The 14,970-nt window shown below is 38.5% G+C and overlaps 1 protein-coding gene across 1 annotated transcript; it reads left to right on the top strand.

Moving 5' to 3' along the window:
• Window positions 1-1,093: 1,093 nt before the first annotated feature.
• LOC120626303 (inorganic pyrophosphatase) lies at window positions 1,094-7,201 on the top strand. The gene is made up of 5 exons (XM_039893772.1): window positions 1,094-1,305; window positions 5,628-6,232; window positions 6,340-6,401; window positions 6,470-6,579; window positions 7,092-7,201. Exons 1-5 carry the CDS (start codon window positions 1,110-1,112, stop codon window positions 7,121-7,123), a joined length of 1,005 nt encoding a protein of 334 aa, XP_039749706.1. The 5' UTR covers window positions 1,094-1,109; the 3' UTR covers window positions 7,124-7,201.
• The last annotated feature ends 7,769 nt before the right edge of the window (window positions 7,202-14,970 follow it).

A 14,970-nucleotide genomic window follows, 5' to 3' on the forward strand; every position in this document is an offset into this window, starting at 1 on the left:
GAAGATACCCTTTCCTTGAACCTTACGTATAGTTGGTATATACAAAGGCAGATTTGCTAACACTATAATATTGTGTCTAGTAAATATTCTTGGATGGTATAATAACATAGTAACATATTATTAAATCAATCATATTAACATTTACAACCAAGATTTTTCTTAACCCTGCAATATTCATGTTGCTGTCGGCTAGTGACGCTGGGTAATTTGTTGAATATTTAAGGCGCCATAATGAAAATACATATCATAAATATAAGATTTGTGCTCTAAAATTTTATTAAATTGTCGGTGGAAATAAAGTGTTAGATTTTGCATAAATTTTAAACTTTTGAAGTTATTACGACTTAAAAAAAATTAAATACTACATCTAAACAAAACAGCTGCAGAAATAAACTTAAATTAAATTTTATGCCACACATCTCCCAAATAAATTACTGTTCCTACGTGATGCTTTTAAACCAAAAAACCATAGATGAAAACGCGGGCAATCCCAACTAATATTATAAATGCGAATGTAAGTTTGTTTATTACGCTTTCACGCAAAAACTACTAAACCGATCATCAACCTTTTACACATATTTCTGAAGGTATTAGAATTAATATAGGGGGCTTTTTATCCTGAAATTAAGGTCAGTTATTTTGGGAGAGGGGTAGAAGGTGTTTGACGATTTTACACCATAACGCCGTCAAATGATAATCGATTTACATAATTATTTTTGTACTATAGAGGTTATAATATGTATTTAATTTTTCCCAAACTTTGTGTAGATCTGATGAATATGGTTGGAGATAGAGCACAGAACTCCTCAGCGGACAGTAGCAAACCCCTCATTTGAGGCTTAGCGATACTGAATACTTTAATTTTTTTTAGACCTCCAACTAAATTGAATGCCACATCAAAAATAAAAATCAAACGCAGATGAAGTCGCGGGCAACAGCTAGTATTCTGTAAATGGCATATGTGTCGTGGCAAAAATTGTAAAAGCGCTAACCTTTATTCTTATCTTTATGAATTTTATAAATAATTAGTATGGCACTATTGTGGTCTATTTTTGAACGTCTTTACGAATGTCAACTGTCAGTGTCAATCGGTGCTAGCACTCCGCAGCATGTCAGCGACGCGCATTTATTATGCAGCGCCGTCGCGGCGCAGCTTGTCACTCGTGAAACAGCTGTGCAGGCTGCTAGCGACTCCCAGTGCTCGCTCCGCCATGACGTCTACAGCCGACAATCCAGCCAGCGCCTCGACGTACGTCGCCGAGGAAAGGGGCTCGCCCTACTCGCCGGACTACCGCGTGTTCTTTAGTAAGTATCAAGTACCTACAGCGGCCGCGATCACTTCCGTGTCCGGGTCGAAATGCGTGCACTCCGCAGTGCGCTGTGCGAGGCCCTGACCCGGCACTCGCCGACGTGTCAAGAACTGAGCCTCGACCGACTGCGTGTAACGTCACAGTGTGGGCTCCTGGCGACCGCACGTGCCGCTCGTGCCGATGTCTGTACAAAGTCAATACCTGATTGTTATACCTGACACTGTAGTAATATTTGCGCACCTAAATACGTTTTTATAAGATAGTAACACATTGCAGAAAACAATTGCTTGAGAGATGAATTCGAAGTAACCATAACTGTGGAGGTCAAGACTGAGGACAGGACTGAGACTGTCGTTATTTATGCAAACTGGGGTGGTTGAATTACAGATGTTATTGTACAAGAAAAATAAAGATATGTGTAGCATGCTTATATAATAAGTAAGAGGTTCTAGTGCCAGAAAACCAAAATTTCATATAGATATGTAGTTGTTAGACATTAAACATTTAATAATTGCAGCTTGAATGATTGATTGAAAGTATTTTTAGTTTAACCTTGTGAATAGAATGTCTGCATCTAGGTTTTCCGTGTATTTACATTAGACTGTCATTAGGCTCCTTTTATCCTAGGGTAACTTCACCAAGATGTTTTGTTTATGTGTTTTAATAAAATATTCTCTGCAGAGCATTTTATATCTTGTGTACAAGTTATTACTCTTATCTTATCTATGAATAATTTACTTTTCTTGAATCATTATCTTTATTATGAATAATAATTAAATTATTATAAGTCTTATAAGATAATGTATAAAAGCATATTGATATTACCATTATCAAAAGCCCCGTTGTTGGTGATCTCTCTCACAGCAGAGAGAAATTAAACTCACCACCATGACCATTTTTGAATATACTGGATCAAAATATGTTCTGAGCTATTTAAGTAAATGTGTTAACAATCAATATCTGCTTGTCAACCTGCATTATAGCAGTGTGGTAGGTTTTGCTTATTATATTGACTAGTTTTGAGTCAATATAATCAGCAGAAGTCAGTATTTTGGTGTTCGAGTCAGTTCTCTGAAAACAAGTATATTCAGTATTTTTGGTAATCAGAAGACAACATTCATCATGTCCATTGCAATTTCAATAAAAAATTGGAATTATACTCTTTTCATAACTTTTTGATCTGCATATTCCACTGTACATGACAAGCAGACCCTGAAGTTCAAGATTTAATTCCTGGGTCTGTTCTGGTATTGTTAGGTTATTTTCTGTTAAGAAATCCTCAGTGCCACCAGCCTGCAATTAGTAAATTGGGTGTCCACCCCTTGTTGTTGTTTTGTACAGAGAGCACATGCAGCTGTTTCATGGTGCAACTTTGCCTGGGTCTCTCTCATAAGTAAAAGCCATTATTCCTCATCATCATTTCATGCCTACTACAAGGCAAGGGTTTGTTAACACAATGAGAACTAAGGTTAAACTACTGGGGTTAAGGCTGTAGTCCAGCACACTGGCCCAGAGTGAGTTATAGGTAAAAAAGTTTAACATTTTCAGTTAAAAACAAATTTGATTACTCATCTTACTTAAGATTTCATTACAATTTTATATTGGGTTAGGACTATTTTCACTTTGGTATTGAATGACGGGAGTTTACTAGTTGTATGTTCCTAAACTGTTCTTATTTCCATATTAAGTATAAAAAACGGCTGATTGGCGCAGTGGGCAGCAACCCTGCTGTCTGAGTCCAAGGCTGTGGGTTTGATTCCCACAACTGGAAAATATTTGTGTGATGAGCATGAATGTTTTTCTGTGTCTGGGTGTTAATCTGTATATTATCAGTATTTTATATACAAATATTCATTTTCATAAAAATATTCATCAGTCATCTTAGTGCCTATAACGGGGACAGATCACCAGACTGGCAATGGCAGGCGTCCCCTCATAAAAACAATGTTTGTATCCGTCAGGTAATTATTTTACAAAATAATATAATATATGTTCCCTTCCAAAGTATGGAACTCATAGACTCTGAATTGGTCCTGCTGGTTTTTCCTTATTTTGAACACAATAGAGATGGTTCTATATTCCACCTCAATAAAGATGCTGCTAGCTAGACTTCACATTGCACAATTGTAAGGATTAAGTGGCTCAGTAACAATAGAAGATCATGTTAGTGTAGGTGACATTTGGACTTGTCAGCTTCTCAAGCTCTTTTGGCTAGGCAGTAGACAAATGTGAGGGCTTATAGGATCAAATCCGACCTTTAAGCGGCGGGTAATAAAATATTTCAATGTTAAGTGTCCACTTGGTAGTTTGTTTGGACTTCCTGTGCTGGAGAGTGTGAGTCAACTCCACTAAATAAACATTTGCAGGAGGCTTGTGTGACATGAAACAGTTTTTACTTATTATGATATTTTATCATTTCAAATATTACTTATCATATATATTATCAAGTGGCAGGTATTACAAGTTTATATAATATGTGATAAATTGTATACTATCTATTCAAATCTTTTTTTACTTGTTATTTTTTATCCATACCACTATTTAACTCAGCCTTCTTGTATCTTTTCCGTTCAAATTAATTATAAATGAAAGGGGGCTGTTTGAGCAAAGGAGTAACCGACAAACTACATTTTAATTTATAGCAATATTAAGTTTTCACGGATTGAAAGAACCCTGTCTATTATTCTAAGATCCATCCTTTGCACAATAAATCAAAATTTAGTTTAAGATCTCTCAGTTTCTGTGATAACTCACAAACAAATTAAGTAGATTTGTTTTGAAAAAATCAACCAACAAACAGCTATTTCCCGTGGACCTTCCTACAAACTTGCGAGCCCGGTTTTACCGCTTTAGGAGTAGATCTGGGCTTATTTTTTCTTAACTGATATGTCTATGCTTCAAAAGAAAATTAATTTCTAAATTTCAGATTTGCATACTTTATAATGAAAAAAATCTGTAGAAAACTATTATCAGCCCTAACAGGTTATATCCAAACTAATGTAGTATAAGTATTCTCTATATATCTAATAAGTATTTTTTTTTTTAAAACTAGCGGACCCTTGCGACTTCGTCCGCGTATGAGTCAATCGAGAAGCTAGAATAGATCTGATACTAACATAATAATCATCGCATCCTAGCTATGTACCTACTGTACTGAGTTAGTAAGTTGTCATTATTATAGTTTTTACATACACACAAATCCTCACAAACTTTCGCATTATTAAGTAGGATGGTACGCATATGCATTCGATCGTTGTCCCAAATGCCTTGCGACTTGCTGTTATTCGTGAAGAGTTATGTCCTTTATCTCCGACAATATTTATCAGATCTTCATCAAAATAAGACAATGCATGCTTGATATTATACGATTTCAAATAAAAAAAGAATTTTTAAAATAGGTTCAAAATTAACGGAGCTATGAAGTAAAATTGATAAGAACTTTTATCCCATTTCACGGAGGAAACTTATTGTTTATCGGGATAAAAAGTACCCTATATTTCGACCCGATACATTAGCTACCAATTTACCAAATTTTATTTAAATCCGTTCAGTAGTTTTCACGTGATGCCCGGACAGAAAACAGCCCGACAGAGAGACAGACAAAAATAAAATAAAAATCTGTTTCGAACTCAGTATCGATTATAAAGGATCCTCCGATCAAAAATTTCAAAATATATTAAATGTACAGAAATCGTCCAGTAACAGTTTTTTTTATAACAAATGTGTAGTACCCTCGCTGTACTAGATGTGTATTTACACATTTTTTAAATGTATGCCTTGGTAAGTCCAGAATTACCTCAGGAATCATGTTATAAAAGCGTATATAACCGTAAGCGTATCAACCCCACAAAGGAGTTCTGCACCTTTCGCAGATGATATGCAGATATCACCCATCTACGTCCGTTTCCGGTAAGTCGATTGTTAATATCACCGTTTTGTTTATAAAGAGTAAGATTTTGTCTCACTAAGACTGTATTATTATGGCGGTATACCAATGGCGTCAATTTGAATTGACCGGTCGCGCAACACAATCCAGGAGCTTAATTTTTAAACTTAAATGCCTTGCAATATTAGCATACAGCGTTCATTCAACATTCAAGGTCCAATAGAAACGATTTGTTTTGAACTGTACTCGATTTCTACGTTATAATTGAATGCAGCTCGAAAGGGGTCAAACGCAACATTTCTATGTTGTCGATTTCGATTCCGTTCAACATCGTTCCGCGCTTCGCGTCGCTCGTCAGTTCGACTCGCTCTCGTATATCTTCGACTCGCCATATATTCGCGCCCCTCGGTGACCGCTCGCGCCCGTTGCAGGGGACGCCGCGGGGCCCGTCTCGCCGCTGCACGACATCCCGCTGTGGGCCGACCGCGGCGCGCGCCTGGCGCACATGGTGGTGGAGGTGCCGCGCTGGACCAACGCCAAGATGGAGCTCAGCCTGGCCGAGCCCCTCAACCCCATCCGCCAGGACACCAAGCGCGGCGCGCTGCGCTTCGTGGCCAACGTGTTCCCGCACCGCGGCTACATCTGGAACTACGGCGCGCTGCCGCAGACGTGGGAGGACCCGCGCCACGTGGACGCGGCCACGCGCGCGCGCGGGGACAACGACCCCGTCGACGTCATCGAGATCGGCTCGCGCGTGGCGGCGCGCGGCGACGTGCTGCGCGTCAAGCTGCTGGGCGCGCTGGCGCTGCTGGACGAGGGCGAGACGGACTGGAAGCTGCTGGCCATCGACGCGCAGGACCCCGCCGCCGCCGCGCTGGCCGGCCCGCGCGACGTGGAGGCGCTCTTCCCCGGCCTGCTGCGCGCCTCGGTGGAGTGGTTCCGCCTCTACAAGCTGCCCGACGGCAAGCCGCCCAACGCCTTCGCCTTCGACGCCGAGTTCCAGGACGCGGCCTTCGCGCACCGCGTGGTGGACGAGGCGAGTGCTCCCCGACGTCGCGCCGGCGGACTGCGGCTGTCCGGGAACGCTTCCGTATCCCTGTCGCGGTCATCTAGCCCGTAGTGACGCGGCCGCTCTGTCCGCAGGTGCACGAGTCCTGGCGCGGCCTGATGCGCGGCGACGCGCCCGACTCCGCGGACATCTGCAAGTGAGTGCCCGGCGCGGCCCGCTCGGCGTCGTCGGCTTCGTACCGTGACCGCATGTGTGTGTGTGCAGGATGAACGTGAGCGTGTCGGACAGCGCGGCGCGGGTGCCGCGCGCGGAGGCGGCGCGCGTGCTGGGCGCCGCGCCGCCCGCCGCGCCGCCGCTGCCGCTGCCGCCGCACGGTGGGTGACGAGCGACCGACATACACACTACACTTGACATATTCACTGTCAATTTATTCAGCGAACAGACAGAATATTTCAATAGCGGCGTTAGGAAAAATCGTTGGATTGAAATTATTCGATGTGACGAAATGCGCGCGCACATGGTTTCACGATTCTAACGGGATGAAGTTAGTTGTGAAACCGAGTGAGAGGGGAATACATCGTCCGCCAGCGGACTGTTTACGATGCGCGCGCACCGTCACCGGAAACCGACACCGTGAAGTTAACTATAGTGGGTATTTCAGTTTTGTCAAAAAAGGTTTGACAGTGTACACTTTTAATTGTCGAAGTCTGCGGACTCATTCCGGTAATTTCAATCATTCAATTGTACAAAGCCGCGTACAACAGCTATTACTGAATAAAATTGATAAAACAGAGAAAATAAAGTAATGTAAATATTAAACATTTTTTTTATTTTGATCCATCTGTCCCCGTTAACGGGTATCTTGAAGTATCTAACTTCGTTGCAGTGGACAAGTGGCACTTCGTGTCGAGCCTGTAGGGCGACGTGCGGCGCGTGTGGCGTGGTGCGTGCGGTACGTGCGGCGCGTGTGGCGTGGTGCGTGCGGTACGTGCGGCGCGTGTGGCGTGGTGCGTGCGGTACGTGCGGCGAGCATGTGCGAGTTCGTAGCGTCGTAGCGCCCTCGGAGGGCGCGCCCATCGGCGCCAGAGCGTTGGAAACAGTTTGTTATTAACTTATTTAAGCTATTATACTATCATTATTTTTGTATATAATCTTTTAATATGAACAAACCCTCGCTTCCAGTTCTGATCCCACTGTTTAATTTTGAGAGAAAGAGATCTTTCTCGTGAGATTCCCTTACAGAAATCGATTCGACGATCGATTAGATGCCGGCGGCTCCGTGACACGGGCGCGGCCGGCAGTGGAGCGCAGGGGATTGCGTCACAGCGCCGTGCGCTCCGGTTCCGTGAGGGCACGTTCGGGGTTGGCTTCGCGGGCGGGGCGGAATCAGTTTTAAAAATTCGGGATGTGTCATCTGCAAACAGTACAATGTACCAAGTGTCACTGACATTGTGTGGTAGATCATTTATATACACCAAAAATAAAAAATTGAACCCTGTGGGACACCCATTGACTTAGACGACCCCCTGCGACTTAATGTATTTTATGCATACTCTTTGGGTTCTGTTATTGCGATAAGAGGCAACCAAATTAAGTGCAACGTTTTTTTAACAATCAAAGGTTAAACCATAAAACAAAGGTTTTATGATCAACACAATCGAATGCTTTGGAAAGGTCACAAAAATCACCAATGGCATTCTGCGAACGTTTCCAGGCATCGTAAACATGTTTTAAAAAGTTTAGCGCCTGCGTCCGTACTGCTGCGACCTTAGTGAATCCGTACTGCTCCGGATGTAGTAAGTTATTTTCATTGAAGTCATTTAAAAGTTGATGTATAATTTAAATAAAATTTATTTTAAGAGCTGGTATCTAACGGTCTATAATGTTAGATATAACACAAACATACACCATAGATCACCTATTTTTTTTTTCAGTTTTAACAACTTAAAATTCTTTATTATATCCGATGCGAATATCATATGTTTAAAATCAAATAAAACATTGCACTCCTTAACGTTGTTTCTTAATAAACTCTGAGCTGTAGTAGGTGAAGAATTAAGTGAGTCAGTTAACATAATATGGACATTCGGAAAAAAAAATTCAAAGGTACTTGCAACCTCAATTAAGGCGGTTACTTTATTATCATTAATAATTAATTCAAAGTTTACGTCGCGAGATTTAGCTTTCCCAGTTTCATTATTAATAATTTTCAAGGTCGTTTGTACTTTGCGACTTAAGATGAAAGCAAACGTTCTTAAACGTATTAGAGTATTTTTTTATGTGTTGGATTAAACTTGGAGTATGGTTATATTGTTTGTCACCATCATACAACCTTTGTGTATGCCAATAGTTGCCCAATCGCTAAACTTTATTTTATTAAAATCTACATATTTTAAATTGAATATTTTGTTAAATTCATTTTCTATAATATTAAAGAGCATACCATAAAGGCTGTCGGGATGACGTTTTTAATGACAAGGGCAGGAATTTTGGATAATATTTCACCTTTGAATCCTATCAATTTGCTCGTAGTTATCGGCCTACACTTGACGATTTGCTCGTTTTTATTTATATTTGTTGGCCACAATAATTATTTATTATCTACTTACCTATATTATATCACAGTAGAGAAAAATCTAAATATAATGCTGAGGTTGTTATGATTCTTGTAGGTTCACTGAAAGTATAATTTAAATTAAAGCTTTAAATAACTTGAGGAAACTATTCGTAGTTTTATTACTATTACAAATACACACACACACACTATTAAAAATATCTCCAGCTCCACACAAGACAGTTCTACAGTGCGTTCAACAGGCCACCAGGAATTGCAGTCTTTCTAAAGAACCCACTTGACATTTTGAAGTTCCTTATGTTAACCGCTAGATGTGCTTTAGTGAGCCAATGCTCAGTAATACACAGTATGTGTATATTGAGTTTTTTTTACAAACAGTTCAATTTTTAATCCTTTACCGGTGAAGCTCTGTATATTTTGATGTAAAATATTCATATATGACAAAGGAGCTATCTAGTTTAAATAATTATCCGAATTATTCTTAGTACTTGAACAAGTACTTGGGTCATTAGCAGAAATATTTGTACTTATAGTACAATCTGTAAAGTTGTCAATAGACTTTTTAATTGTATTGTAAGCTAATATAAAGAAGCTTATATGTTCTTAAATTTTTTTGACAGATAAAAAGTATCCCTAGCCAATAATAAAGGTTACATACATTGATTAAAAAAAATAAAAAACTGCCTCACTATGAAGGCATGTCAGGTTATAAATTTATTTATTTATTTATTTATTAGCTTTTCAAGGGAAACAAACAGTATAATTATACATAAAAGTAATGCCGTATTTTTGTATCACATAGACCAATGAAGTTTCCACAACTTGGTTATACATATAACACGATAACATTAACCACAATTGCTTAGGAGTAAGTACCTAGCAAGCAATTATTATACATATTATATATATAATTTCAGTTGCAGATATACTGTGATCACATACTAAATTACGACGTTTAATATAACGCAGAAATTTATTATAAATCCTTTCAATTGCATCAATGTACACGTCATACTGCGGATTCCAGCATGCTGAACAGTATTCAAGAATAGAACGTATTAAGGCATTAAATAAAAGAACCAGAGTTGACGTCTTCTTAAAATCCTTAGTAACACGCATGATAAAACCAAGCATTCCAAATGCCCTATTAGTAATTATATTTATGTGCGACCTGAACAAGAGCTTGCTATCAAGTTGTACACCCAGGTCACGCAGCTCATCCACTCTAACACGCAAGCTATTGCTTAGGTAATGATCACTAATTATATGATTTTTCTTTCTGGTAAAAGTAATAACATTACACTTCTTGACATTAATATCAAGAAGGTTGACTTTACAATAAATAAAATAAATAAAATTTATATTATAAATTTGCTCATTTCGCTTAGAACTAAGATGTGTCTTTTATGCTCACATGATAAGTTATAATCTAATGGTGTAGTGACAGGAATGACACTTGCACACTCACCAGCTGCCTCAGAATTTGTACACTAATCTGCTTTTGTGACAGCTCATATATTTTAATAGTCATAGTTCTTAGTGAGTCTTTCTACTGTTGAATAACATCATTTAAGGTTTGGATTTCAGTCTCATATTTTTCCCTGCTACTTTGAAAAGAAAAAGAAAAGGTATTCAACTTATGAAGTAAAACTGAACCTTCTTCTGGTTTTTTATTCAATTTTGAGCTTTTTATAATAATGTATATTTTTGTTTTATTGTAGCTATTTAAAAAGGTCTATCTAGTTGTGGCTTTGTTTTTTTAAAATAAGGGCTATAAGAAGTCATATTGATGCACATTGGCATTGTTGAGGATGCAACAAGCAGTTCATCTTATCAATTATTTGTTGATTGCATTTCAACAATATGTAATTGGTATTGGAGGTCATCAATAGTTTTATGTGCGCTACTTAATTCACCCTCCAACATAGAAATTCTTCCTACAGCTTCATCATAAGTAGATATGCATTGGTTAAAAGAATTCACTGCCTCCTGGAGTTGGTTGCGCTTGTTAGGAAATAGGGAATTATAGCACTTTATCTATGATAAACCCGATGATTATATTAAATATATCAACAAATCATAGTTTGTATACTCATTGATAGTGTATTGAAAATAGAATAATGGCCTTTAGTAGACTGTCAAAGAAAAATATAGGATCTATGGCGGGAGACGCGAGTTGGACAAGATCGATTGGCGGGAAAGAAAAGTTAGCACGGAGTTTAATTAATTAATTGAGAAAAGTAGATTAATTAAAGTATTGTGGATAGAACGTTACAAATTGGGAATAGATGATTTATAATGGAAACGATATACTTAAGGATATATTGTTGTGACGAAACAAGAGTCGTATGTATTGGTGATGGAGTTGAGATAAGTTGTTGGTACTATGTTGGTACCTGATGTTGCAATCAGATAAGTATATATCATCTTTTGGTTTATTTAGGTATCATATATGGAGCCCTAGCATAACTTTATACCGACAGTTTATGTAGCAGAGGTTGCTCTATACAAACAACTTGTTCCAAAAGTCCTGATGTTATAAGTGATAATAGTAGTTATGTTTGACCTGTCTTATATGTCTTGTATCAAAGGGCCTAGCGTTATTACATATGACAATGTTGTAATTGTGTTGATAAGTTGTTTTAATTGATTGAATAAAAGAGCAACGGTAGAGTTTCTTGCCAGTGGTCTTCTCTGCCGAAGACAGCATTCCGAACTGGTAGTAGAGTCATTTGAAGGTAACAAGTAATATGAATCATAGAGAAGCCTAATATACAGTATTAGAGTCAGTCTAGTTGTTTTATTTCACTCCTTGGGAAGACAGGTTTATAGAGTACAGACCCACAACACTGCTCTAAAGCACGTTGGTGGGCTTTAATGATGTCTTTTATAAAATGAATACTTTAATATGAGAAACTAGGTATTTAGCTTCAATAATACTGTTAATTAATGAAAGATCTAAGTGCCATCCAGAACATTGTTGGTATTGAAAGGAATATCTGACTACCATGGCTTTCCATTCTCTATATTTTTTTAGCACGCTCCTCTAAGACCAGAGTGCGAGCGCTATGTAGGTCAGCTAGTTCACCCTTTAGCTGGGAGGCCTCAACAATGATTGATCTCAATTCCACTTTACTGTCATTCCACAGGGAACAATCCCTCATTAAATCTGCATTAAGTTGTTTCAGTGTCTTTAGTTCACGGAGGGCATTTTAAAGTTTAAATTGCTTTTCCAATGCAGCCGCTCTTCTGGTTAGGCCGCTCTATTGGTGGCACCATTTTAAAGCACTTGGCCGTGAAACACAACTAACCGTAGGTAAACATAACTGAAGGAAAAGTGATGACCTACAGAAGAGAGAGAGAGAGAGAGGATTAAAAACATATATATATATATATATGATGAGAAAGTTATAGGAAATAGGCTATAATGATTAATACAAAGTATTATTACAGATTTGTACTACAAATACAATTACATATCAATTTGGCATATCTGTAAGTCTTAGAAATAGCAACTTTTGCAAAGAAAATTGAAGGCATGTTTTCAATAAGCTGATTAATAAAACTTTGAATCCAGATTTGTAAAATAATGTTTTATTTGGTTGTGAAATAATGTTTTTGACGGCCGACTGGCGCAGTGGGCAGCGACCCTGCTTTCTGAGTCCTAGGCCGTGGGTTCGATTCCCACAACTGGAAAATGTTTGTGTTATGAACATAATTGTTTTTCAGTGTCTGGGTGTTTATCTGTATATTATAAGTATTTATGTGTATCATATTCATAAAAATATTCATCAGCTATCTTGGTACCCATAACACAAGCTACGCTTACTTTGGGACTAGATTGCGATGTGTGTATTGTCGTAGTATATTTATTTATTTATTTATTTTTATTTTTATAAGTTACATCCTATGGACGTAAAATGTACGTCGTTAGTTTGTAACAATCGTTGGATTTTAAATTCTAGTCGGACGAAAACCTGTCAGATGGATTTTTTATTTACGTGGTCACTGTTTTAGTTACATATTTGCTTTGATTTGCACATAACAAGAACATTGTATCACATTTAATTTAACACAGCTTATACAAATATAACCAAATTCTATACTTATAATAAAACTGTAACTGGAAGATTTCTGTACATCCCTATCCCTATCCCTATCCCTATCCCTACTAATATTATAAATGTCAATGTAAGTTTGTTTGTTACGCTTTCACGCAAAAACTACTTAACCGATACTCATGAAACTTGTACACATATTTTTGGAAGTGTTAGAAGTAATATAGGATACTTTTTATCCCGACATTTAAAGCTCTGTTCCTTTGGGAGAGGGGATGATAGTGTTTGACGATTTTACACCATAACTCCGACAAATTATAACCGATTTAAATATTTTTTTTTGTGCTTTAGAGTTAATAATATGTGTTTAATTTTGCCCAAACTTTGTTTAGATCTGAATGTGGTTGGAGGTAGAGGACAGAACTCCTCAGGGGACGGCAGCAAACCTCTCATTTAAGGCATAGCTATACTGAATACTTTAATTTTTTTTAGAACTACAATTAAATTGAATGCCACATCCAAAAACAAAATCAAACGCAGACAAAGTTCGGGCAATAGCCAGTTTAATGTATTTTGAAAATGTTGACCGGGGGATGCTTTATAATCGATACAGAGTCCAAAACAGATTTTTATTTAATTTTTGTCTGTGTCAAAGCATCACGTGAAAAGTACTGAACGGATTTAAATACAATTTGGTATAGTGGTAGCTGATGATGATTCCGGGTCGACATATAGGATACTTTTATCCCCATAAACAACCTAGTTACCTCCGGGAAATGGGATAATTTTTTTTCATCAATTTTACTTCATGGCTCCCTTAAATTCGAACCGATTTTAAAAATTCTTTTTTTATTTGAAAGTGTATAGGTACTATGAAGCATGTATTGTTCGAATTAAATGAAGATCTGATAAATATTGTCGGAGATAAAGGACATACCTCTTCACAGATAACAGTAAATTGCAAGGCATATATGACAACGATCGAATGGATGCGTACCATCCTACTAATATTAAAAATGCGTAAAATCGTTAGGATGGATGTGTGTATGTATGGATGGATAAATGGATGTTTGTTACGCTTTAACGCCACAACGAATGAACCGATTTGGCAGAGACATACAATATGGTCTTTTTATCCCGGAAAAGCAAACAGCTAGCATCGCTATTTTATCCGCATTTGTCTTTCAAAATCCGCGCAACGGAGATTGACGTTGTTTGTGTGTGACGTGTGGCATAGTTGTAATATAATAATTTTTTTTTTGGAGTTCGTTTGGTTTAACGCGCTTATCTCAGAAAATGCCGTTTTGATTTCCAATTTTTTTTTGGATTGGTAGTATCTATGAAGGCGTCACAACATCACGCTACGACCAACGGCTACTATGAATTATGAGAAATGTTGCGAAAACTGCAAAAATTACATTTTTTGAGAAATTCCGATGCGTGCGATGTATGAACGGTAAAAGTTATGCGTAATGGTCCCTTAAAGTTCTATAAAACGGCCCGCGACAACATACGACTATTTTTTGAAGATGAAGAAGCGGGCGAAGTCGCGGGGGTCTGCTAGTTTCAAATAAAATACGAGCAGCCCAGTTCACGACATGTCCGCTTCACAGCGACCATAGGCCATAGTGGCATAGACTAAAGCCCAGTGCAGGTAGTTATACAAACGGTTCACCGACGCCGAATATTGGTATAAATTAGAAATAGTGGAGTAAACGACAATCATTTTAAAGCAAACATGTGTTTTATTGATTTTAACCTACGCGGCTTTGTGTCCGCCAGCCTGAGGCGTAGACCATAAGCCTCTTGTGCCTGTAGTTACACCCGTAACCACGCCCTCACAGCGGAACAGCAATGCCGCGAAACACTGCGATGCTGATCAGCGGCAGAAATAAGCGTGACTGCTACTATTTCCCCGGACCAGCTCTGCCACAAAAAGTTCTTTTAAAACCGTATAATAATGTCTGGATAAATAAAGTGACGACCGAAGCCCCTCCCGGACCAGAGTACAGAAAATTATGTAATTAGTTCTCAAAATTGCCCCTGAGCGGATCGAACCCGGCGCTCCACCCTACACCCTATTTGTAAGACCACTGCGCCACTGAGCTCATCTACGGACTACATATTTGTAT

This window comes from Pararge aegeria, chromosome 9, assembly GCF_905163445.1.
Source record: "Pararge aegeria chromosome 9, ilParAegt1.1, whole genome shotgun sequence".
In the NCBI taxonomy this organism is placed as follows: Eukaryota; Metazoa; Arthropoda; class Insecta; order Lepidoptera; family Nymphalidae; genus Pararge; species Pararge aegeria.